The sequence below is a fragment of the Xiphophorus maculatus genome, chromosome 3 (genome assembly GCF_002775205.1).
Source record: "Xiphophorus maculatus strain JP 163 A chromosome 3, X_maculatus-5.0-male, whole genome shotgun sequence".
In the NCBI taxonomy this organism is placed as follows: domain Eukaryota; kingdom Metazoa; phylum Chordata; class Actinopteri; order Cyprinodontiformes; family Poeciliidae; genus Xiphophorus; species Xiphophorus maculatus.
In genome coordinates this window covers 23,415,890-23,442,607 of record NC_036445.1, presented here as the reverse complement: position 1 = coordinate 23,442,607, position 26,718 = coordinate 23,415,890, and the positions used below count along the sequence as shown (strand labels likewise).

Sequence of the window (26,718 nt, the reverse complement as noted above, 5' to 3'; positions counted from 1 at the left end):
GTAACATTCTGGAACAGCAAGTTCCCAGTTGTTTTTTTTTCTGGTCTGTTCATGTGTTAGCAACTTTTTATTCACACTACAACAACATTGCACATCAAGCTAAAACATTAGAAACAAAACAGGTTTAATTCCCATGGATACAAACAAACTAAGCCAGAGTTTCCAATCAATTAATTGCTAAAGTGATTCACGGTCCTCAGAGTTTTAAAATGTTGTTTTTTTAGTGGATAAATTTTTCTTTGCCAGTAAACCAATACAGTAATTATCTATCTGTATTTTTTTCATCCATTTTATGTTTTTCTAGCCAAACAATATGCAATCCATATAATAATTTACCAGGCTGTTCGTTTTGTACCTTTATGAAACACCAGACACACAAATAGGTTCCATACAATGCTTTATCTATTGATTGTTAACTTTTAATGGTTCAAAAATAACTTAAGGTATTAATAATCGGGGGTGGACTCTTGGTAATCTAGTTGTTTCTGAATTTTCTTTCCTTCAAACCTGAAATAAAGAAGTAAGTTTGCTTTTCAGTGACTATTCATGATTTGATTTCAGACTATCTTTGTTTTCTGAAGTCAGACTACAAAGCCCAGGTGTGATTACCCTAAGTTCTCAAGAGCCGGTGTCCTAATGGCTGAATTGTCTCCTGAGTTATGAACTTGAAATAATTCCTTTCATTCACCTCTGCTGAACCACCTAAAGCATGCAAGTCACCAGCTCTTGAGGGCCAGAATTAGCTGCTACTGTATGTAATCACACTTTAAGGTGATTGATCTATTGAATTTTGTGGGCTAGAAAAATACCCTGCCTTAGGTAAATACCCCTGCAACATATTATCTCATACTTTGGCATGCACAGTTTAATCACCAGATAAGCCACTTTTTTTTTGTTGACATGTTGAAAATATATTTGACTGCATGGTGGTACTAACATGGAATATCGACCATAGTATTCAGAGAATTTTTAAATACAGTAATATGTACAGTACAGACCAAAAGTTTGGACACACCTTTCTAATTCAATGGGTTTTCTTTATTTTCATGACTATTTATAAGGCAAGAAATCCCACTTATTAACCTGACAGGGCACACCTATGAAGTGAAAACCATTTCAGGTGACTACCTCTTGAAGCTCATCAAGAAAATGCAGAGTGTGTGCAAAGCAGTAATCACAGCACAAGGTTGCTACTTTGAAGAAACTAGAATATAAGGGGTATTTTCAGTTGTTTTACACTTTTTTGTTTAGTGCATATTTCCACATGTGTTATTCATAGTTTTGATACCTTCAGTGTGAATCTACAATGTCAATAGTCATGAAAATAAAGGAAACTCATTGAATTAAAAGGTGTGTCCAAACCTTTGGTCTGTACTGTAGTTCAACAATAATCTAAGGCCTGTTGCCTCTCTTAGGCCCCACAATCCAAAACTTCTCCAGTTCTCATGTATGATAATTGTTTTGATTGGTATATGGGGAAGGAAATGGTGCACACAATGTGGATTTTAAAATTATTCCTAGGGGTTAAGTGTCAAGGTTCCAATGGGGTCTAAGAGTAAAGAACTTGTGAAAGGAAAAGCATTGACAATGGTGGGTTAAAAGTACAATAGGGCCTGAGAAGGAGACCTGCAGTAGGACTGAATATGTTCCATGACATGCTTTGTCTCAGGAGCGAGGTTCTCTGCAGTAGAACGCTTATCCCCATCCTTTGTTCCAATACACACACAATATACAGAACACAGGTGCATCAGAACATACATACTGTAGTACAAACATGTGATGAGACTTGCTGTTTTATAAAAAACTCTTCATTTCTTTATGTTTAGATTTACATAGTACACATTTGTCTGATAGACCAACCTTTGTGGCAAAATAGGAAACACTGAAAGCAGCTTTAGGAACCCATTATTTCGATGTTGAAAAGTTGTTTTCTTCAAAGAGTATCTAGGGTTTGCACTTACATTCTCCACCGGTACCTGGCACCTATCTAGACTGGACCAGCTTTGTCACTGCTCTGCAGATTGGCACCTTCGTACCAGCAAAGCTCTTCTTTGAAGTAGGAAGAAATGTTCTGTTAACGCAGTTTACCGCTGGATTCAGTTTGTGCAGTGCAGGCACAAAATAACAGAAACTCTGACGTTGCAAAAGGAACTTTGAAAAAGTCTCTGTGGTCTGAAACCACTTTCTGTTGCTGCAGCATTGTTAAGGTAGTTTATGTCAGCAGGAGTATATCAGCTTTTGCCGTTCAAAGTGAATTAATAACTGAACTGCAATAATAATTTGCTCAAATTTATGTTAGAAAACCAGACTTCAAAGTCGGTCAGTGCAATTAACTTAAGCGTCACTAACTCAAATATATACATTCTACGCATCTCTACATCTCTTTTGATCATTCAAACATAGTGCAGTGTATGCATGTGTGAACAAGTCTTTTTGAATCCTGCTTTGTTGGTTCAAATAATTAAACACAAACAGATGGGAGATGTCAAAAATAATTATTTCACCAGGCTGCACAATTTGTTAAAGTGTTCAGTAACAAGTTTCTGGGGAACTCTGCATCGAAGAGTTTTTAGGTGATCATTACACATAAAGTCACATTTTCTGAGTTCCTTTGGAGAAATGAGCCAACTGTTTGATGTGAGATTTATTTTATACATTCATATTTATCATTAAAAGAATTGAGCATGGAGTGAAAGTCTGTCACGACTGAAATTATTTTTAAAGAAAACTATTTGTCAAACATGACTCATTATATCCACTCTGAGCCTCACAGGTGTTAAATGTTTGCTGACATGAACTCTTGTCAGTTCTCATTTTGCCCCAAGCTAAACTGTCAACACTTGGTGTCAGTTGTATAACCAGCAAAAGCTGAATTGGAAAAGACATGCATCACTGCACCGTGGGATGGAATAACGGCTCTGCAGATTTTGTGGAGATTTCTAAAAGATTTTCTAAAAGGGATTTAAATTTATTTAAAGATCAGTCAAAGCAATAGAGGAATAAAAATTCCTCTTTACTATAGAGTTGCAGCAGTTAGACCTTTGTAGCTAATTTCCATGTTTTGCTAAGCTTTGACCTTGACATTCAAATTATTCTTTGAGAAATAAAATGTATAAGAACGGTATTTAAAAAGTTTTTACGTCTTGACTTGAACTCTCAATAAATGTTTCTCTTAGAAGTAGAGGCAACACCACAGTAGACGTGTGAGGGAGCACCCACTATAAAAAAAGGTTTACTAAGTGACAGTAAAAAATAATTAGAGTTCACTTTTTGTCACAATGCATCCCTAGCATTACTGAAACAACAGTCTTTGTGTGTATTCAGTTCAGAATGTAGATCCCTTGCTTTAGCTCTGAGATTTCCCAAACCCTGCCAGCATTTCCAAATTCATCATGTTCTATATCAGGGTTTGAAAGCTCAAAAGGATAAAACAGAGCATCCTTGCTGTAAAACCTTCAGCTTTGCTGTTATCTGTTGGAATCCTGCTAACTCCTGCTTTGCCTCAGCTGGGAATGAACCACAGACCTGTCCTGACATCTCATTAAAAATAATTTCATTTTTAGCAACTTGTTGCATCCCTGCCTCCTCTGAACTGTATTTACTTAAAAGCTAGGTTTCAGTTTTTATCCCTAAGGAAGACCATCTATATCTTGTAGAGTTTTTGTTAACATGACCAGTGGAAACATTTTAAAAGGTGATCAGTAATTATGAGATGACTTTGCTGTAAAGCCGGTAAAGGTATTTGCAGCGATTAATGAAAAGGATGTATGCCATTTTCAACATTTTAAATATCAAAAAGGATAAAATTGCTGTCAAAATTGATGCCCCTTTACTTTGTTTATTATTGCTGTCTTGATGCTGTTCATAAACAAGCTTCTTGATGGAGTGAAAATTTTACATCTAAACCTGCCTGCAGTATGGATAATGTTGTGCTTAACTGTTTGTATAACTTCTCTAATCGATGTTAAATTTGTGACTCTTATGCAACGCACAACAGACAACATGAATCCATCTCAATGAAACTGAAACTTTGTTTTTGTCATTATGTCAAGCGTTTCACTCATAGCTAAAATGTTGTGCATGCTTATACATGCCATACTTTTCTTTGATTAATGGATAAAAAGCAATTTTTTGAAGAAACAAGAAATGAAAAATTTGACATTTTGAAAAGTGGTTGGCACTCTGGCTACAAGAAACAGGTTCTTAAACTTTTTAGAAGTGACATAGAAAATACCATGTCCTTTTGTTTAATTGAAAAGACAATTTAATAGATTTGGCTATCGGGGCGGCCTGGTGAAATGTAATATTCAAAGAATGCGTCCTTTTCAAGATGATAAAGATCATAAGCACATTTCAAATTTTAAGGATGACCTTAGTAGGCACAACTCATGTTTGCTCAGGCTTAGAGATCATAGGAATAATTTATGCAAGACAGACCACAGCTGCTATTTTTCTACAGAATTAGAAAAATGCTGCTCAAGATTTTTATTAATTAGAGTTGTTTGATTACATTGAGTAGCAGTAACACCATATTTGCAGAGTGAAGAAACATGCTTGGGTTTTGGTCCTCGCCAGATGGGTATGGATCTCCACGGCTGTTTTGCCAGCTATTTCTGTCCTTATTTAAATGTCATTTTCAATCAGCTCTTGGCAAATCAGCAAATAAAACATTTGGACCTACACTTTGGCCAATATATGCCAAAAAAGTTGTGAGCTAGGTCTTTATGTGTTTTATAAAGTAGCCTATAGTAAAGGTTGTGAGGGACATCAATAATCCTAAAGAGCAACAAATATTGATCTTTTCCTTTTACTGACACTCTAGTATAATTGTGCTGTTTTCTAGATCACACAGCAAAAAATAAAGTACCCTTAATATAATTATTATAATTTGGAAACAAGTCAGATGATGTAAATGTGTCATGAAGAAGTGAATATTAATTATTCAACATAATTGAGGTGTTTTGGCTAGCTCGAATAAAAATGGACATAATTTGTAGTTTGTAGCTACCAATTTACCATGATAACAATAATTGTATACACCGTTTACAAAACAGTGATTTTAATATTTTATTTAAACCATTTTGTCCACTACCAATTTCAATGAGGTTATCAAATGTTTATTTATTTATTGCCATGGGCCGGTTTTGTTTTTTATAGAGGATTTCTGATGGATGAAATGCCTAAAGACTACAATCAATTTCTGAGTCCTTCTCATTGGCATTTATTGTATTTGCAATAAAAAAAAATATTGTTTAGCTTTTAACAACATATCTCCAATCTATAATCTATAATCCCTCCATATCTTTCAAAGCCAGCTAATGAGTACTGTACCCTTTCATGTAGGTTTAAAACAGAACATTTCCTTAGCAGATTCCAACTTCTTACCCTTTTAATTTAGCATTGTTTTACTTTGTATGTTTTTGACAAATTAATTTGTTTTTTTTTTATGCAAAAAGGTGGGTAAAGCAGTACTCTTCAATATGATTTAGCTGCCCAGTCTGAATTAGCAAAGCCCTTTATTAAACTCTTAAACAGGATGCTCCCTCATTGTACCAAACCTGCCAGGTCAAAATGACAAATAACTTCTGTGACTTGAAGACTAGCTAAGTGAGCAAAAGTAATGATTGTTGATGTAACATGAATTGTCTTACTAATTTTGTCTTTCCTTCTTGACTTTCTTTTGTAGAGTTGCGAAGCAGCTCATGTGGAAACCCAGGAGTTCCCCCCAAAGGGATACGCAATGGTACTCAGTTCAACGTAGGTGACAAGATCCGCTACCGATGTGTCACAGGCTACGTCCTGGACGGACATTCACTCCTCACCTGCGTGACCAGCACAGCTGGCGTGTCAGTGTGGGATTTTCCAGTGCCAATCTGCAGAGGTGAGATTTTCTTTTATTACTAAAAATTAAAGGAATGTGGTCTTTTGTTCTTGTACCTACATTTTAGTGCAGCTGTACAATATGGTTTGAAAGAGTACTTGATGTCATTTTACATTAGTGTTCCCCTAAGAAATTTAAAACGAGGAGGTGATGAGTTTATCCTGACCTTCTCTTATTAGCTGCTAAGTGTTAATTGCTTTTTAATGATTGACAGATTGATGGTTATGAGACTGGCTTACATATTAGCTCCTCCTGTACTAATGCATGACAGAACCCTTCATTAGAGCAATAAATATATTTGCCATCAGATGGGATGGAATATTTTTAATCATGTTGATGGAGATGATTGGAGATTCCATGGTTTAAAAGGTTAATTAAATATTTATCTCTGGGGGACAACTAGCTTGAATATATGAATGTTTTCAGCCATAGTTTTTGCAGCTTTTAGTCTATATTTGACTGATAATGACTGGAACACTTTTAATCTCCTGTGGGATCATGTGTTCAGTCATTTGTGAGGCATACTGCTGACAGTTCAGCTTACAAATCACCATAGAATAAATTCCCAACATGCCAACAATGCCCATACCTTGCATGCAAACATTTAGATATTACATTGTGTTAAATCATAACATCACCCAAGTAAGCACATAAACAGCATTTAATGAGGAAAATTGAGTCTACATTACTGTAGCTACAGTATTATGTTTTTATGCATATACAGAGTTATATAAATGTTTTCATGTGGTTCCAGAGATGTAGAATAACCAGGAATCTGTGTCGTCAAGCTCTTTTACCAGGCCATAAAGTATGCAGAATGAGAGGAGACACTTCAGCATGATGATGATTTCTATCTGACAGCTGGTTGATGAATGATGGACTAGAGCTCTTTAAATCATGCAATTTATTCCTTTCTGTTTTTAAATGAGGTCCATTGTTAAGGACTGACCCAGATAATCCTTTTCTACGTTATCTGAAAGCTATTTTGAAATGTAGGTGTTCTAAGATATTTCTGAATGCTTTAGGGCTCATGGATGGACAAGTCCAGGTCCATTAAACATAGCCATATGTAATCATCACATTTTATATTAATTGAAATAAATTAATTTTTCACTGGAGTCAAATCTACTTTAATTCAATGTTTAATTAAAGCTTTACTTACTGCCTATTCATTTTGGTTAGCATTTGCTTTCATTGTTTATTTTACTTGAACTGTATTCAGTCCTTTTCTATGCTGTGAAACTTTAATACACAAAGAGCCACAATTTAAAAACTTGGACAAAGCTGTAGGCTAACCTTGATATTTATTTAAAAAAAGTAATTTTTCATTCTCTTCAGAAATTATGACGAGCTTTTTAGTGTGAAGAGAAGCAAAGTTTAATACTACAAGCAAATGTGATGGCAAATGTCAAATAAATGACACAATAAAAAATGGTGGTTTTATTTTTCTTCTGGGATAAGTTTCAAGGGTAACATTTTTTAGAGATTATAGTAACTATAACAAGAAAAGAATTTTAGTTATTAGAATTTTAGAATTATAGTTATTTTCTCAAAACATTACATTAATCTCAAAACTAGTGGAATATTTTGAAAAAATAAAACACGGCTAAGTTATTTGTGGGGATCAAATAGTTATAACTAATATAACTAATTAGCTTCATCATTCATAAGAATACTCAAATAGTAAAAAGAAAAGTACATTTATAATCAATAATACAAATGAAAATGAAATGATTGGTTTGCAGCTATAAAAGCAAAGAATGAAGGAAGAATGTAGTAATGGATACAAAACTGGGAGGTGATCTGACCCAGATGTTTTTGAAATCCTTTATGTTTGAATTTTAAAAGTATTCTCTGTTGTGCGTTTTGCTTTTTCTCAAAAATCATTCAGTTATTCCTGTGAAAGCAGGCCAAAGGCACTTTTTATCCATTAATTTCATCGTTAGCTGCTGAGGCAGTTTACTTAGCTGTACAAATTCTTCAAACTAGAGGTTAAGCTTCAAAGGGGTCAAAGATTTCTCTCATGTTAATATTTAATGGTGAGAAATGCCAATACCAGCAGAGCAAATGCAGGATTTCACTTCACAATAGAAAACACAGAACAATGAAAATAGCTTGGCATATGTTTGAAAAATGGTGGGCTTAGAGGCTGGAGAAAGCTGTTGTGAAGGGTTCCTTTCCATTTAGGGATGTTTCTGGCCTCTGTTGCCACAGGCCAGAAACATCCCTTCATTCTGGTGCAGCACAGCCACTGCTTGAGCCATAATCTCTCAGCAATATCTGGGCCTGCTCCTCTATGCAGCCAGATGGTCCTTTGATCTTATTTCCTCGGAGATCCTGCCTTCTGCTCATCACTGATTGTTTTAAGGTGAACACACAGCAACACAAATCCAGTTTCCCCCTCCAACTGCCATCCTTGGTTACAACAACTTTAATTGTTCTGGGGGAAGTTTGGTCCTGTCTTCTTTGGAGAATTGCTTTAATTCAACCATCTTGGATCGTTTTAAAACATGTACAGCATCTAATTACGATTTAGATCTAATGTTTGACTAGGGCACCCCCTCAAAAATGTTTGAGCCAGTCAAAGGTGGGCATGCTTGTTTACTGGCTTGAAAGTTGAGCTAAGTTGTGAACAACACATATGATGGACATAGAGGGGTAGGAGAAATAATATGGCAAAGTGTGACAAAATAATCTTAGACATATCTTCGTTTAATTTCTACTACATAAGCATAGATTCAGAGAAATTTATGGAAGGGAGAAATATTATTCTAAAGGAATAGAAATATGACACAGTCAATAATGGATAGGAAAAAAATGCACAAAGTAAAATTAATGATTACAGTGCATTCCATAACACCTCCATTTTGATACCTTCTGTTGAAATTGTCTCTTGACATTCATTGAACTATGCAATGAAACTGCAAACAGGGGACAGGATGGTAACATGAGAAAATGGTCTATTAATATGCTGTCATTTTGGCTGCCAGCCACACTTCAACAGAATAAGAAAATTAGGCTACAGGAATCCTTTGTTAAAAAACTTAAAACATTCAGCTATGCCATTTGCTACCTCAGTGATATAAAAACTTTGCCAACATGCTCTGAGTTTCTTACAGGTTGTTCTTATATGCTGAGATTGGCTAAATAGCTGACTACTAGAAGCCAAAATTTGACTAAGTAGCTAAATTTTATACATTTGGTTCCATGTCCATTAACACTGATTGTAAGTTTAATAATGAGATGATAGAAATTCAGGTCATTCGTGAACAGAACAAACCTTACCGTTATTGTGTAATTTTAATTGATCCTTTAATTTCTTGTTATTCGCCTGTTCTTTTCTTGAAGCTCATTTAAACTTAAGAAAGGATAAAAGATGGCTCCTATAATGTAATGAGCCACAGCAATGAGCATGAAGCAATATAATTGTACCTCTGCACCCATTACAGACCTATTCCCATTCTTCAACCTAACTGGTATTTGACATGACATGCTGCAGAGCAAATGAGAGACATTCTGTAGAAAGTACCACTGCTTTACATTAACATGGGTATTATTATAAAGGAAAAACCTTAGGTAGTGTTGAAAATTATACATGACTTCCTTCCTTTCTATCCTTGGGGGTGAATATTTCAAAGTAGAAAGACAAGTGGTGTATATCTGATCAAAGTCAAGGAGAGGGAGGTTTAATCCCTCTTCAAGTAGCATTAGATTGCTGATGCTGGGGATGTAAATGAGCTCAACTAAACCAGTCCTAATCCTCACACAATCTTTTTTCCTGACACCATTTTTTTAAGGCAGACCCTTCTTCGTTTTTAAATCCAGAGCATGCTCTATCGATTTGCTAAGGAACATATTGCCCAACATTCAGTGCCTCTACTATGTTGATAAACAATATTTGATAAAACTTTGCCTGAGATTTTATCATGTAACCTAGAACAACCTGCAAAGTCCTACTAGAGTGAAGGTATTTAAAATATTGTCACTGCAAAGTGTCTTTAAGTCTCTGCTAGCATTTTGCATCTCATAATTTACAATACTATGCATGGCTGCTTCTCCATGAAATAGACAAGAAACCTGTCTTGCTTCCTTTGCATAGTTATGAGTTTCTTTCTACTTCAAATCGTTGCTTTAATTTTCAGAGCAATTTGTCTTCATCTGGAGACACATTGAGTCTACAGGTGATGGGGTTTTTATGATCTTTCACAGGCATAAATACGTTTTTCTTTTTTATTATTTATTTATTCACAAATCTTTAGCCTAGCTATTAGTAAAAAAAATCTATACAAATTATTGGATGATTATTCTTGATAAATACAGTGCTTGCACTAAGTGGGCTGTTAATTAACCTATGTTTTTATCACTTGGGCAATGTGTTGCCCTGTTGTAACCTTTAGGATAAGTTGTTGTCTTTAAATCAGTTTGCCTATAACAAACGCTTAATATACTCCCACTGATTAAAGACTTTATTATTACTTAATTTTGAATAATTATGGGTAATGGCACAATGCCATTGCAGAGATGCCATAAACACTGTGAAAACATTCTTTCAGCATTTTTCTATGCTTAAAATCTGGAGACCTTTTATGTATTTTCCAGGAGCATAAGGCCATTTTATAATACCAGGTTATCTTCAGTTGGTATAAAAAATGCTGTATCTATCAAACGTAACTTAAAATAAATTTTACTTTCAACTTGATACAGTTTGAAATTGGCCTCTGTCTCTTTAAGAAGCTCCTGCCCTTTTGTGACTTGACAAAAAAGTCTTGTCGTCTTTTTTGACAAGTCACTCTTGTCAAAAAAGGTGACAAGAGTGACTGGCAAGAACTGAATGATTTGTAAACACAATATGCTGCTAAGTATGCTAAAGTTTGTATCTGCTTCAGAAGTTCCTAATGAGGCAAAACTAATGGGCTACTTTAATGAGTGTGGAATGTGTTATCACCGCTTCAAAATCCAAAACTTAGATCAAATCTTGACTTAATTTTACACTGAATAGGGATAACTTGTAACGCAGTTTTAAGATGGATTAATTATTTTTGAAAAACCAAAATAAATGTATTAACATTTTTCTGATATTAGGACCACCTTAAAATTATATAACTATAACCGGCTGGATTGGTCAGTGCTAGATCACTAACTTGATTCTTTTTACTTTTTGTGAAAACGAACAAGGTTAGTTTTCCCAAAAATATTAGTGTTCATTCAAATATCACTGAACTGGATGAAATCATCCAGCTTTCATTTCATAAAAGCTGTATGCATTACAACACCACTTTAACTAGACATTGCCAGGCATCATTAGTCACTCTGTCGAGTCTCTACTGGTTCCTAAATATAGGCATGTCAGAATTACATGATTGTGTTTATTCTGGTTTGCAACAAAATGCAAATCAAATAATCTATTTCTGTTCCTTTGACAACAAAACTGTATCTTATATAGAACACCGTTTTCTATTTATGTAACTATTCTGACTATAACAATCAGCCTTTCACTTGTCATGTGGGCAAGCGTGGTTGTCAGCATCAAAATCAAATCTCATTGGAACAAGTAATAATCTGATCTTCAGTTCTTTGTTCTTAATTGCTAGAAACAGTCAAACATCTAAACTCTGTTACATTTGAACAATACAATTTAGAAGTAGGCAATTAGTGATTTGTGACAAAATTGTGCAGCATCAAATAAAGCGACGTTGAGAAAGAAAATGGCTAATTACATTTGATGTTTGCCAGGAACTCTTTCTATTCTAACTTTCCCTCAGAATTTCACAATCAGAAGGTGTTAACTTTGAGATTCAGCTTGTAAATGGAATAGAAGATTTTCCATCTAAGCAACAACAACAAAAAAAAAACCTTAGCTGGTGAAAATGACATTGCAACACCGCAATGCTGATTATAAAACCACAGTACTATATGCTGACCATATGGAATACTGCTCTTTTTCCTGCAGCCATTTTACAGCAGAAATTTTGACTTAACATTATTAACCTAGAGTGTAGATTTATTGAGCTTTTCAACACTTTCTAAAGCAGAATGTTATTAAAATTGTTAAAAAGGAGCCCTTGTTAATGAGACTTAAGTCAAAATGTCTGCATTGAAATGGATTTGTTTGATAAAATGCAGATTTATGAACATGCTGACTATGTCTGATTGATGCTGCCCATATTCATACTATATTTGGGTGCGTCGGACCACAGCATTTCTGTCAGATATTTATAGCAGATGCTGCATGTCCTTCATTGATGCTCCCATAGCAATTAACTTAGCTCAGATTTTGGTAAGAATAAAAAAACGAACAAAAAAAACATTTGTGTTTAAATAGACCATTTGTGTACCATTAGTAAGCTATAGTCTTAGTCATTTTTATATAACTTTTTAAATGTTTGTACTTTCTGCTGGTGAGTTATAATGGAAGCCTCAAGTTTCTAGCTATTGTTTCAGCTTTGAATTATGGGGATGATAGTAACAAAAACAAAAAAGTCTAAATACCAAATTTGTTTAATATGGCTTTGTGTACGTCAGAAAGATAATATTCTGAATTGGAAAAAAAAAATTAACCAAATTTTGAATGTTGAATTTTTTCTACAAAAAACATAAAAATAAAATCCTGTTAACATAGCAGCTTCTTTATGTTGAATGGTTTCACATTGTTTGCCTTCCCAAGATGGGCTATGCTGAGACTTGTTGCATTCACTCACTTTAGAGTCTTGACATTCTTATGTTAATGGTTTGAAGGATTTCTCCTCAGAAAATCAAAGCACTTTGTCTGTCCTTGTGGCCCTTATTGGATAAGTGGTCCATATGTGGATAACACAAGCAGCCTTCATGTTTCTATCTCCCTCATTGTTTGACTTGATATTTTCTGTCTGTTTGGCTCCTCCTTTTTGTTTGTAAGTACTTTTATCATTGCTGGCATTCCCAATAAGCAATATCACAAAAATATGACTTCTCTAATCCATTGAGGGGCTGGGCGTTCATTACTGAACACTGAGTACAGATGATGTAAGCTTCCTCAAGTCTGATAGTCTAAAATAACTTTAAAATTCAATGAGTCACTGTGGGTTAGAATATTTCCTCCAGCATTTCCTCCAGAGGACTACTGAAAAGAAAGCACCTAACATATGTAAAACTCAATATCTGCATATTGAAAGTTTTAAGGGATCTTGGATCTAAATGTTAGTTTGGTGCATATTCAGTAATGGTGGTAAATTTGAGTCACTTAATAAAAGTATAACTAAACAACATCTTTCATCAGGTACATTGTCTTGTTTGTCTTGTTCACTTTTAATTTACTCTTTTATAAAACCCACACTTTTTTTACGTTTCTGTCTGTCAAACTTGCTTTTAAGTTTAATTTTACCTCAATTGACTTTAATAACTTATTAGGGTCTGTGTTGTTATTAACATTACTATGTTGGCAATATTTTGCAGCACTTAAAATCAGTTTAGTGTCACTTGTTGCAAATTACTTTTCAAATCTCAGAGGACTGTTTAATTTGTTGTTCTAAATGCATCGAGGGTTATTTACAGTATTTATTCTGAGTAAAATTGATATTGCAGGGTGTAGTGATTTGCATTGATTATTTATTTATTCACATACACTGATGCTGCCAACCATCAACGCATGAGTTTGGACTAGACCTGCCCTTGATACAAGTCACACATGTCTTAGGCATTTGGTTTCTCATCTCTTCCTTTATCAGAAGCACTTTGATCCATTGTCATGCTTCTGCTAATGTCTCCAAAGACTCGGATCAAAGCAAATAAATGATTTGCTCGTCTATTTTCTCCTCCCCCCCCCCACCCGTCTTCGCTTCAATTTCATACACCCACTTCCTTGTTTCTGGACCAGTCATTTAATGCACCATTGGGGAATACTTTAAGGCTGGCATCTCTGACAGCCCTGAGTGCAGCACTGAGCCATCAAAGGTTTTAGCTGGCACAGTCGAGTGTCACGTATTAGTCTTAAATGATGTGAAAACTGTGAAAGCCCTGCCATCATTAGGATTCCTCAGAGAAAAAAAAAACAGATACAGGGATATATGGTAGAGTGGTGACTTCTAGTAGAAGGAGTGAGAGGAAAGTGGAAAGGAATCTGGAGTGAAAGAGAGCAAGCCACTGTTACGGTGGAGAGCATTAACATTCAGCTGACGTGCCACACTTCCCACATTGGATTTTTTTTTCTCCAGGATTATGAGATGTGTTTATCACATTTTGTTTGTTGCTAGAAACTTGACAGGTCATTGTGAAAAAAAAAAAAAAAAACAATTTCTAAAAAGGAAAAAAATGATTTGGTGGGTTGAGGGGAGGTATTTAAGACTTTATTTTCAATTTGATTGCATTGAAGAAAACTGACAGAATTAAAGTTCAATTATTCGGTCAATTAATTTAATTGATAATATGTTCTCCTGCTAATTGACAGCGTTTGTGTTAATGGTTCTTGACACTATAAATAAAAGTGAAATTAATTTAGTTTTCTGTTAACAGTTACGTAACAAACCAGGAAGCTGCATTACATACAGTGCTTCAAGACACTGCAATGCTTAATAAACAAAAATGTATGTGGTTAGATTGTTTATATAGCTCCTAGTCCTGCTTTCACATGTCTTTCTTTTCTTTGTTCTGGATTTATTCAAGTGGACAGTTGCAGATGCTTTATGCCTGCAGGCTTTCTTTTCCCCCATTTGATTTAAAGGTCGGAAATAACCCAGAGTAAATGTATCTGTTCTTCTCCACCCTGTTCTTTTGTCTTGGTGACTGACAGCCGAGGACACGTGTGGTGGCACCCTTAGGGGCTCCAGCGGGCTCATCTCCAGCTTCGATCTTCCCAGCGGTGACTCCCCTGGCACGGCCGGGGGGGTTGGTGCCGGTGGCCTGGGCAGCAGCAGGGAATGTAAGTGGACCATACTGGCTGATCCAGGCGACACCATCTCTCTGGTGTTCACAGAATTTCAGATGGAGGAGAAGTCGGATTATCTGGAAATAGAAGGCTCCAAACAGCCAACCATCTGGTGAGTTGACCTCAGAGGAGGAGGGAGGGAGGTTGGGACACAGTTGTATTCCTGAAGTTGAGAATTCAAGTATTTTTATTATGTGTGGTTCAGAGCAGACGGTATGTTTGCGTAGTGTTGACATCGTGTGGAAATGAAAAGAACAGCCAGTGACATAAGGCTGTGGATGTGTCTGATATGTTTTCAAAATTTCTTGCAGAAAAATGTTCTAGAAAACATAATTTTTGTTTGGTGAAAACAAATATTTGACATCTTTTTAGATGTGTATAAACAAGAAAAATAATGTTTTTTTTAATGTGTGAAAAAAAAGAAATTTCAGAGACAGATTTATCACCACCTCTGTAAGAATGTTTTAAATTCTCAAAATTCATTTTGTATTGCAGAAGCATTTTCTCACTCTGAAAAAAAGGGTAACTAGATTCTTATAAAATCTGACCTTTTAGTTGGAAGCTAATCACATAATGAAGCTTGAATACCATTTTACAATCCCTTTAAAAATGTAATTGAAGGGTTTCATTAATTAAAACTAGTTTTAAAGAACTTCTAATTATTAATCCAGGATTTTTTTTGTAAATATGACATATAACAGAGACCTATTACTTATAGCGTTGAGCCAAGGAGTGTGATGAGGAGACTCCTTTATTTTACCACCACACATGTTGAGCAGGATAATAACGGAGGTAAAAAAAAAAAATCAACACTCTGAGACAGAGGACTGCAGTAAAAGTGACATCTTGTCTCCATAAGTCTCCATAACAACCATGAGAAGCTATGTATAAGCCAAGCAGTTGTTCATGAGACGTGCAAAAAAAATCTTATTATGCTCTGCCCCTACAAACATATTTGTTGAGTCTGCTAAACTCCACTGGAAACTTAAGTTGATCTAAGCAGGGGGCTTGTTTGGCTGGAAACACTCCAGGTGAAATGGGAGGAATGTGTGGAAAAACACTTCATGCTCACTGTCAATTTTGATGGAGGCTCAGTGATAACATGAGTCTGTTTCTCCTTTGAAGACCAAATGTTTAGTGCTCAGCATTATTAACAATGATCATCCGAAAGATGCAGTCAAACCAACACAGAAATGGGTCACCGGACACGGTTAACTTTCTTCCATGTTCACAAACCTATCAACAAATGTTCAAAAAGCTCCTGGCTGTAACTTGTTTTACTGTTATATGAGAGGACAAAGTGCTGAGCTGTTGACAAAAGTAGATTATATGTACCGTATTTAAAAACACTTTAACAAGCAGTTAATTTTTTAACATGGCATTTTTTAGAGAGTAACAGTCTTTTATGTAATTGTGAGATTATGCTGCTGTTCAAAGATGAATTCATTTTAAACCTTTGAGACTTCTTTAACATATTTCTGAATTATTTTATCCATTTGTTTTAAAAACCCTGAGTATTTCATTAATTTTGCTGATTATCACATTTGTCAGTTGCCTTTATATAATTTTTTACTTAAGTTGCAAACCCAACCATTTCTCAATTTTTTCTTATAGAATAAAAAAAAACCCAGCTAAAATTTAAGGATTTTCTGAAAACTGTCCACCAAAACTATACTTTGCCAGGGTTCAAATGAATAAGCACAAGCATGGATTTGAACATGCACAAGCTGCTCTTTTCTTCTCCACAAAGAGAGCAAACTATGCTTGCAAGCCTTTATGAGATTTTAAATAGCCTATAAATAGCCTAATACAGCCTGAAAGAAACACAGCTGCAGCAGTCAAAGTCGGGAAGGAATGCTTGCATGCCTAAATTGGTAAGCTAAAAGCAAGACAAGTTGTGACTGAATTTAAAAGTGTGGGAGCTTATTTTATTAAATTAATCTGTTGCAGGGATATTCTTAAGACATGAATAACTATTATTTTATATGTTAAAAACTTTTGGTAACTCCACAGTTTTATTGTGTTTTATTGTCATACGGCTGAGTCACATCATGAGTTCGTGGAGCTGTATCTATCTTTTAACCATGTAAAATGTTTGAGAATAGAGATACGTTGTTATTTTCAACAACAAAAATATAGGTTGAAATATTGTGAAAAAAAATAAATGTTTTTTGTTTTTTATGTTAGCTCTCATTTCTTTTGAGATGAAGATGGGTTTGGACAGTCTAACCTTTAAGCTTAAGTAGACAGGTTATCATCCTCTACACATCAAAATCTCTCTGCTCTTCCCCAGGAATAATTATTTTGGAATGTGTTGATTTTGCCCCTGTTTATTATGCATCTTAAATCATTCCTTCTTCAGAGCAGGAATAAAAAAATAAACATGCTAATTGCATTCTTTAATACATTTTCACTGAGTGTGTTGCCCAAAACATTGTAAATGTGCCTCTGGTGTCTGCTTGATTTATGCAAATTCAAAGAGAACAATTAAGCATTTTGAATTATGCCAAAATCATTGGCAGATTTCTTTCAAAGGCAGCCTTCATGTACGCATATATTTTGCTTTCTGAGATAGATTTCTGCACCTACTCCACAATGTGTTTAACTCTTGACTTTAGGTTAAGCTTATCCTTCTGCTTTGGGTTTTGTTTGAATATGAGCATCTGCCTGGAGTTTGGGATCCTCCTGGCCATTAATTATAATTCAGCCAACAGAAGCTCTAATCAATCATAACGGCAGAAGGGCTGTTGTCCCTGAGAGTTGTCTCTCATAGTCAGATGGAGGGAGAGAGAGAGAGAAGCAGGCACTGTGTCAGTGAGAGACTGAATCTAAAGGAGAGATGCTGTGAGTGTGGTGATGACTGCTAAGTATTGCATGTTGACATGGCTAAGAAGAGTGTGATGCAGAATTTATGTGGGACCCACTAATGTGGACTGGCAGTCTCCAGGTGACCCTTTTCTCAAAGGTGTATTGGCACCAAAACGAACGGTTTTAATTTTTTAAATACTGCTACATTTTACATATTCAGAGAATCATTGTCAGAGGTTTTTGATTACACTTATTTAGTTGTCATAAAACCCTGTTAATATTTAATAAAATTATATTTATGTGTTGGGCTAAATAGTGACGTGATAGACTATTGTTGTGGGGCGGAAAAACATGTTAAATATGTTTAAACGTACAGAAATGAAGGATATTTTCAAACATCAAGTTCTGTTAGGTCTTTGAAGCCTTGCTATCCTTTTGATGTTCCCCAGTTTTCCACAGTATGTGTGACTGTAGGGATGAACGGTGTAGAACGTATGGTGTAATATGCCAGGAGGGAAAACATTACTTCTGCTGCTATAATTCAGCATTATCTTTTATAATTGTTTTTAGTTTCAAAATATTTTAGTATGAACTTATAATCAGAAAATAAAGGTTTAGTAGTTAAGGACTGCCTCCAAGTGCTCATGTATTGTTTTTCCTGAACTATTCAGAAATTGGGTGGAGTTTCCATTATCATTCCGGATGTGGAATAGAATAAATCTTCATCTGTGCAGACAAAGGGTTTGCTTAGCATACAATGAGATCAATGTTATTTGTCATTGCTAGAACAGTCAAGTAGTGCAGGTGTTCATTGAATTGCAGTTGTGCATATTTGCAGTACATGTGACGCTCATGCTCCAAAATAAAACCAGGTTGTCTGGCAACCTGGTTTAGCCAGAGAACAAACTGTGTGCCACAGTGTAAAATGCACAAAAAGCCAATGCTTTAGTCTTTTTTTGAGTCTTTAAGTCACTAATGTCCATATAGAACATAACATAAATGTTAAACCCTACTCTACATTAACCCTAAGTATTTGGGAAAATACAATACAATCTACCCTAAACCACATAAAAAATAAATTAAAAAGCAGTGGAAAGTCAACTGTTGCAGCATTTATGTAAAAACCTGGTACTTTTGCATAAGGGAAAACTTTAGCCTTTAGTAACGTTGAGGTGCTTTATTTTTAACAAATGAAGATGTTACACATTATGTCTATTGATCAGGTACACGGGTTTAACATCCAGCACTTTAGTGAGTGAGTTTTTTCCTTTCTGTGGCACCGTGCATGGTGCCTCATGTGATACTCTAGATAGATTTTACTGTATGCCCCTAAATGTCATAGGCTGTTAGACATCGTTTTCCTTTTAAGCCCTACAGTTCCCAAAGGATTCTATGAGCCCAAGTGCTATGTGGCCTGCACTTTAGAGAAATGGCTTCTACTTTTCCCAGGCAAAAAGACAAGCAAACTAGCCCAATTCATGAAACCTGAATCTCTCATAGCTTTTGTTCTCTCTCTGTTTATGAATGTCTGACTGCATACAAGGCCATAGGACTGCTAAACATTCAAACACCATAATGTATAGCACCAGCTGCAGGCAGAGACGAGCCAACTGTCAATTTAGCCTTGAGGTTTACAGCTGCTTAACAATGATAGACGGTCTGGAACCATACACTCTGTCTGATTTATCGTTGCTTTTTATCCTTTTCAGGAAAAGAAACTTAAAATGTGATCCACTTTGCCTAGCATATCTCAGTGTGAGATAAGGATATCAGCGTAAGCCATGTGAATACAAGGGGAATTTATTTCAAATTATGAAACATTTAAAGCAGAATATATATATTTTGGTGGAGTTGAAAGTACTGTAAAGTGCAGAGAACCGCCAAACCTTTCAATAAATAAACCTTTCAAGAAATAAATAGGCGAACTAGGTATTACCCAATGTTAACTTCTTTCCAGAAAGTGTTTGATGGCATTATTTACACAACTAAAATCTAGCACCAGGGGACATGGATTCATTTTTTGCTGACTCATCTGTGCATCTAGCTGCCTTTTCTTTCTATCAATTGAACATTTTTTATCAGATCTTGCCAAATGAGTTTTATTGATTTTACTGTTGCCAAGGTGTTGGAGGTTGATGTGAGGCTGCACATCAATCTCTTTGAAAGCAGTTTGAAAAAACAAAAGCAAAAAACTTTTTGTAACAAAAACCTTCTCTCGATAGGTTGAGAAAAAAAACAACAACAATGTTATTGTGTTGACCTTTAATATGATTGTTCAGTTCTGTTCACAAAGGGCAAAAACAACAAGCAGTAAATCACATGTCAGTCATTATTTCAAATATCTCCACAGCGCTTAAAACCTTGAAGGCATTGCAAATATCTGAAACATTATTTTGTTGTTACTTATAACAAGAATTTCAACCAGAAAATGTAATTATTTGGTATGTCTTTTCTCTAGTTGTCTATCAACCTCATTTTTCACCTCCGGTCAGGATTCAGTCTCTTGTAGATGTTTCCAATTACTTAGTGTATCATTTTTGGATGCTATAAACATATTCAGGCAGCTAGCTTTGGAATTGATTGTCTCCACAGCAGACAATATTTTGCTCAGCTCAATAATTATGAACAGTCCTATTCCAACAGCGCAGCTAAAAGATTGCTAGAGTTAGATTGCAATATTCAAAGGTTATGTAGAGCAAGAAGTCTCTTGCAGCTAAATTACCAACTTCAGTTAAATTATTATGCACGTTAGATTGCATTTCTTTGCTCTGGGATTTTTTATTGATCTTCCAAGGCAAAGTAAGATCCATCAAATTGTCTTTAAACGGCATGCCTAACAGGTTACAGTCTGGGTAAAATTGAGCTTCTGTTCTAATGAAGGGATGTGAATTGAGAATTGACTCAGGTGTTTCATATGAGCAATAAATGTAAGGAGCTTCTAGGAATCCACAGGCTTCTCAATGTCCTCCAAAGTGTGTTGGCCTACTAAAGGCCCCCACATACTCGGGCGTACTGTGCGCATTCCATAAACCGCGCTGACTATCCACGGACGGTTGGGTCTTCATACTCGAGCATACTGATTACCTAAAATTCTCTCGTGACAAATACCTTTATTTTACACAATCCTAATAAGAACTAGCAAGTTTGATTAACTATTTAGGCGCCTGGCTCTGTTTCTTCTCCATCTTGGAAGCCGTAACTCACCTCTCAGTGCGGGGCAGAGAATGGCACTCACATGTCGGTTCATCCGGCAAAGACAGTGATCCGCTGCCCTGAGCAGTGCAGCCTCCTACTGTGGGCAGAGGAGCAGCAGGAGGCTCCGCTGGGTTTAGCTATGATCAGGGATCCATTCAATAAGCTCTGCCTATTATGTTCCAAAAGCACAATTGTGATCGGTGTAATAATTTGTGCAGCAATCGAAAATGAGCACATACCCGATCATCTTTTCCTTGCATTCCTTGCAAAAAAAGTCAGACTCAACTTATCGGACCACCTCTCTGCTCCGCTACTGATAAAGAAATCTGGGATGATGTCTTGTTTTTTGTTCTTATAATTCTGCAAATATTGACATTCATCATGTCAATATTTGAGTGAATATATAAAGCCTGTTGCTGTTAAGCATTTTCGCTTACGTGTCACGTCCCTGTGACAACTTTATGTTGACTGTTATCATGTTGATGTCAACTTTGAAACAACATGAACTCATAAAACCCTTATTCTCAAACTTATCAGCCTGGTGTCACATGAAAACCAGTTTGATGTGAACACTGTTTCCACCGGGTAGTTTAATATGTGACACCGAGTACGCGTACACGGTCATAAAAATTTATCCTTGCACGGACATGTCCGGCGGACGTCCGCTTCGCTGACTGAAGTGCACCCGAGTATGTTGGGGCCTTAAGCTGTAATATTATACCTTCTAGGAAGAAAAATAAGTGGGATCAGCTGAGGTGATGTAGAGCTCAGCCTTTATTATTACATAACAACTTAACTCAATTAATCCCTGTTTTAATCTCTGCTGACAGATTAAATGTCTGACATGGATGGAAAAGTGTATCTTAATTGATTTTGATTTTTACAGGATTCTCAAACTCAAAAAGTTTTCAGCTGTCTTCACTCATTCCATTCCCTAAACGACCAAAATCTGAATTTCTAAAAAGAAATACAAAGTTTTTATTTATATTTAAATAACATACTTTTTGTTAAATTTACCACATTACTACTCAAGGTAAGCATTTATGGCATTACTTTTTTTTGTTTTCTTGAAAAACCACAGATATACTGAAATTTACTGGCTTTTGTTTTTATTAAAACAATGTTCTTTACTGAACATTAGATAATGTTAAGAACATTATGTTCTTTACTGAACATAACTAATGTTCAGTAAAGAACATTATTTATATCCATGTTTTTTACTGAACACCTTGCAGGTGGTTCAAATGCCATTATATTTAAAATGATATTTATAATTTATTTATTTTTTTACAAATAAAATGATGTTCTTAAAGATAAAAAGAATCTGAATTCTGCAAAGAATCCTATAATTTTAGAAGAATATATGAAGAATATATATAGTATATAAGAATATATAAAGATCACTGTAAAAGCAAGTGAGAGAGCAAATCAGGTTGTCAAATCTGTCTGGCTGATTTGTGGAACACAATTAAAAAATTAATTTATAAAAAAACTGACTTTCACTTTTCTTCAGTGTCCAGAATGTTTTAACAACAATCAGAAAACTCTAGAAAATTGGTAAATACAGCTAAGCCCCAAATAATTTATACCCATGGCAGATTTGTAAATCAAATAATCTTGATTTTACAAGCATGTTTGCTCTAAGTAATATTTTGGAGTGACCAGGTCAAAGAAAAACCTGTGGAGACAGCTAAAGATTAGGATATTGACCAAAAGGCCTTTCCAACCTCAGTGAATTCAACAAATTGAGTCATTAAAACATTTATGAAAACTTGCATAAAGAATGTGTGACCCCCCTTTCTTGTTTTTAATACTGGTTATCCTTCTACATTGTTTTATTTTATTTTATCTTTTTAAATATGTCTGCCTCAGAAGCAGATGTCTTGATTGAATGCAAATACTTTCAGAGTTGAATCTTACAGGGATATGAATCAGTTTGGACTTTACTGTATCTAGATCAGGGGTGGGCAATCCCGATCCTCAAGGGCCGGTCTCCTGCAACCTTTAGACGTATCTCTACTTCAACACACCTGAGTCAAATAATGAGGTCATTAGCAGGACTCTGGAGAACTTGACTGCACATAGGAGGTGATTCAGCTGTTGGATTCAAGTGTGTTGGATCAGGGAGACATCTAAGAGTTGCAGGAGACCGGCCCTCGAGGATCGGGATTGCCCACCCCTGATCTAGAACCTCTGCCAATGTCAAAACCAGAGATACCAAATCTGTCAGCTTATTCCTGAGGTTTCAGATGCTCTAAAATCAATAAACACTCCTGAGTGCAATAAAACTTCTTCAGTGTCTGAAGAAATGCAACATTTCTCATGTCTAATTTTGTGTTTCCTTACATGACTTCTCAAGTCATTATTTTTAAAAATTTTACTTAAACATACCATGGGGACTCAAAATATTGAAGACTTTTTTGCATGGACTCTAAATGTGAGTGTATTTATATTCCTTTGTGTCAATATTGAGACAGCAGCTACATATAGAGGTAGGTCATTTTTTATTATTGCAGGTGTTCTGCGACCAATATCAATGCCTGGCATATTTTATCACTGTGCACCTCGCTGTTTTTACAGGGAGATTTTCTCAGTCGTTGTTTCACTTCAACGCCTAACATGCTTTTTGGTGTTATTACACCCTTGCTTGTCATTGACAGATGATCGTGGTTTCCTTTCTCCAACACGTTTTCCTTTGGGAAAAAAATATAGCTTTTAACCCAACCCATCACTTCCTATAATCAGCGAGTCTCTTAGATAGAAGCTGCTCTATTCTATTGATTCCTTATCATTAAGACCTCTGAAAGAAGACGTCTTGTGAAAATTTAGCCTTCATTGCAGGAAACTTGAATGCAGGTTTTCTATAGCTACTGGCCAGTGGCTGCTTTTTTATTCTGCATGTATATCATAGCGATATTAGCATTTTATCAATTACACATTGAGAGAAAAGGTCAAATTTATGTGGAAATTGATTACCTTAACATTCCCCTTTAGAAAGTGCCATTCTCATCATTTGTGATGGATAATGTGGACTTAAAAATCTGATAATCAAAAATGATATTTAGGTTAGCAACTCAATAGAAATCTAGCATGCATTACTTTGTAGATAACCCCATTTCCTCTCTGAGATCGTAGATTAAAATCCCAGCGAGAGAGAGTTACAATAAAACAAGAACAATTTGCAATGACCACTGACTGCAAAAGTCCCCACATTCTCTCACTATTCCCATCAATCATGGCACTCATCTTTCCTTTTCTCTAAATGTCACTTTCTATTCTTCACTTCCACCAGTTTGCTTGTCTCTTTGTCCCTGAGGTAAGGAAAAGGTAGTAAAGAGAGAGAAAATGCCAAAGAAATCGCATCAAACACATTTAGCATTCAACTGCAAATGGCTAAATACATACTACAAAAGTTAAGTAAAGACACATACACACCCTTATGATATTTATTTTGTGTGTATGCCATTTTGGAAACACAAAACTCATAAGATTCAACATCACTAATGCCCCTCCTATGATGTGTGTGAAGCATCTTTTTAAACTGTACAATGACATTGTTGTTCTATTGACTGTGGTATGACAAGGCATATTGTAAGGATTTGAAGGCAATAAAAAAGCTTGTTAGCCCACCATATGAGAAGGCCCTTGGCAGCTTTAAACCTCAGAGATAATAGAGCATTTCCTGATGCTGCACTACACACTGTAAAGAAGCAGGGAGAAAAACTGAGCGCTCTTTAAGGCACACAGAGTTGTTTTGACAAACTGTTAAGACACGTTTAATGACAAACCAACTTAGACTCAACACAAGGTGTTTTTCCTGTTCCAGTTTCCTGATAACACAAATGTTTTTTTACAAATATAACCATTGCTCTTATTGGTAATACTAACACAGTTACTGGATAAAAACACTGTCTGAATGCATTTAATTATTTCTCCTTAATATTGATGAACAACTTCAATAATTTACCAAAAAAGAGAGAGGTATAACCTAATCATTTGTTGCTTTTTTAATGGTTGTAGTTTCCACAGCTTTGGAAAAGTAACGTTTTAGGTGGACAGAAAATCTTTCAGAAAAGCTGGAATTGTTTCAGGTCATTTTCTTGTCTTGTTTTTCAGCAGCCTTCCTGCCTGAATTGGTAATTTGGGGATTCATGTAACTTTTAAAATTTTACACAGGCAAAAGAAAAATAGAGCTATATAACAAGAAACTTTATTGGACAGATCATGTCTTTTCAATGTTATTACAATGTATTTGCTCCTGTTCACATACATCAAATTATTGTACTAAACATTTACAAAACAATATAATTAACATTTTCTCACTGTCTAAGCCGCTTGTCTTTGCCCAGACTAACTTCATGCTACAATAAAAATATTATAGCAATAAGAGGTGTCACAAGTTGAGCATGTTTTTCTTGTTCTAATCATTTTTATCAGTATGATGAGTAAAACTGAAGCCGATAATCAAATGGTTATGACGATGCGCTGAAATTCAAGTATATGACATACTTTGTTATATATGACTTTTCACTTTCAGGCTGACTGGAAAGAATATTCCAGCTTCCGTCATCAGCAACAAGAACTGGCTGCGGCTGCACTTTGTAACAGAGAGCAACCACCGCCATCGAGGCTTCAGGGCTCAGTATCAAGGTAACACACAGTTACTTCATTAGCACACTGTAACAAAAGCCCCCCTCCTTGATCAGAAAGGATCATCGCAGAAAAAAAGAAACACTCTGAAGGCTAATTACAAAACATGTTTTTGATCTTTAACTGAATATTAAACAGTTTGAATAACACCCTTTGTTGAGGGCATGAAGGATTTTTTTTCTGCCTCAGACTAAGATCGTCTTAATCAAATATTTGTTTAGTAGATACTGTATTCACCCTCTGGAAAATCCAACTTTATGAGCTCTTTAATCCATTGCCCTGATATTGTTCTTGGCATGACTTTACAGTGTATGTACTGCATATGCTTGCAAAGCCTGGCCCCTAAAGTAGATATGAAACTATAAACTATAACAAATGCCTGGTAAATGTGCAACAACATGCTGTAAGCTGTAAACCTAGGAGTTAAAGCACATTGGTGTTATGGAGAGAACATATAATTTCAGATTGCAGAGATGAGCTTTTCGCATTTCAATAAAAAAGCCTAACCATGATTCTGTTTTGTATGTGCAGTGGTGAGACATTGTCCTAGCACTTTTAAATTCAGATCCCTTTGTTTTAGTTTAATACACCATTTATTGCTGCTAGCCATTTGTTGGATGATGACCTCCACTTGCATTGTTTAGCTTTTGTCTCCAAAGTGTCCCCTGCTGTCTTTGATTAGACCTCATTAAGATACATATTGTAGCCGTCGTTGGCATACTCTTTTATTCACCATGTTATGTCCCTTAAATATTTAATCTGGTCTTTCCAATCAGTTATCATCCATTGTTTGTACAAAATAGCAAAAAGAAGAATAAGAAGGAAAACAATCAAACAACAAAAACTGAAACTATTTCATTTTAGAATTGCCAAGGCAATAACTAAAAAAACATTCACAGCGTTAGTAGATGGACTTTGATGTTTGCAAGACCAAGTGTTTTGAAGAGAAAGAAACATTGGTACTGTATCTTCTCACATCTAATACTGTAACTTCTTTTATCTAATGAACTCTTTCCATTGCTTTCAACCAGTGAAAAGCTCTGGAGAGCTTAAATCCAGAGGGGTAAAAGTATTACCAGGAAAGGACAACACTAACAAACTGTCTTTGAGTAAGTCTTTTATTTGTCTTATGAAACTGTCGTCATTGTTTGGATTTTTGTTTATTTTTTATGTAGCACTTTTATTTCCAGGTCTTTGTTTCTTTCTGTCTCTTACTTTGCTGCATCGTTTGGTAAAGGAATTAAGCTACAGTACTAGATTTTGCAGAAGTGCAGTCTCTTTTTCT

At 35.5% G+C, this 26,718-nt stretch overlaps 1 protein-coding gene across 3 annotated transcripts in view; it reads left to right on the top strand.

Moving 5' to 3' along the window:
• Nucleotides 1–26,718, top strand: part of LOC102234306 (CUB and sushi domain-containing protein 3-like) — a 243,084-nt gene that overhangs the window by 43,269 nt on the left and 173,097 nt on the right. For all 3 annotated transcript variants that reach the window (XM_023330906.1, XM_005810786.2, XM_023330905.1), the window contains exons 4-7: nt 5,687–5,881; nt 14,646–14,892; nt 25,321–25,433; nt 26,465–26,542. In XM_023330906.1, coding sequence (XP_023186674.1) covers nt 5,687–5,881; nt 14,646–14,892; nt 25,321–25,433; nt 26,465–26,542 — 633 coding nt within the window. The remainder of the gene's footprint in view (nt 1–5,686; nt 5,882–14,645; nt 14,893–25,320; nt 25,434–26,464; nt 26,543–26,718) is intronic.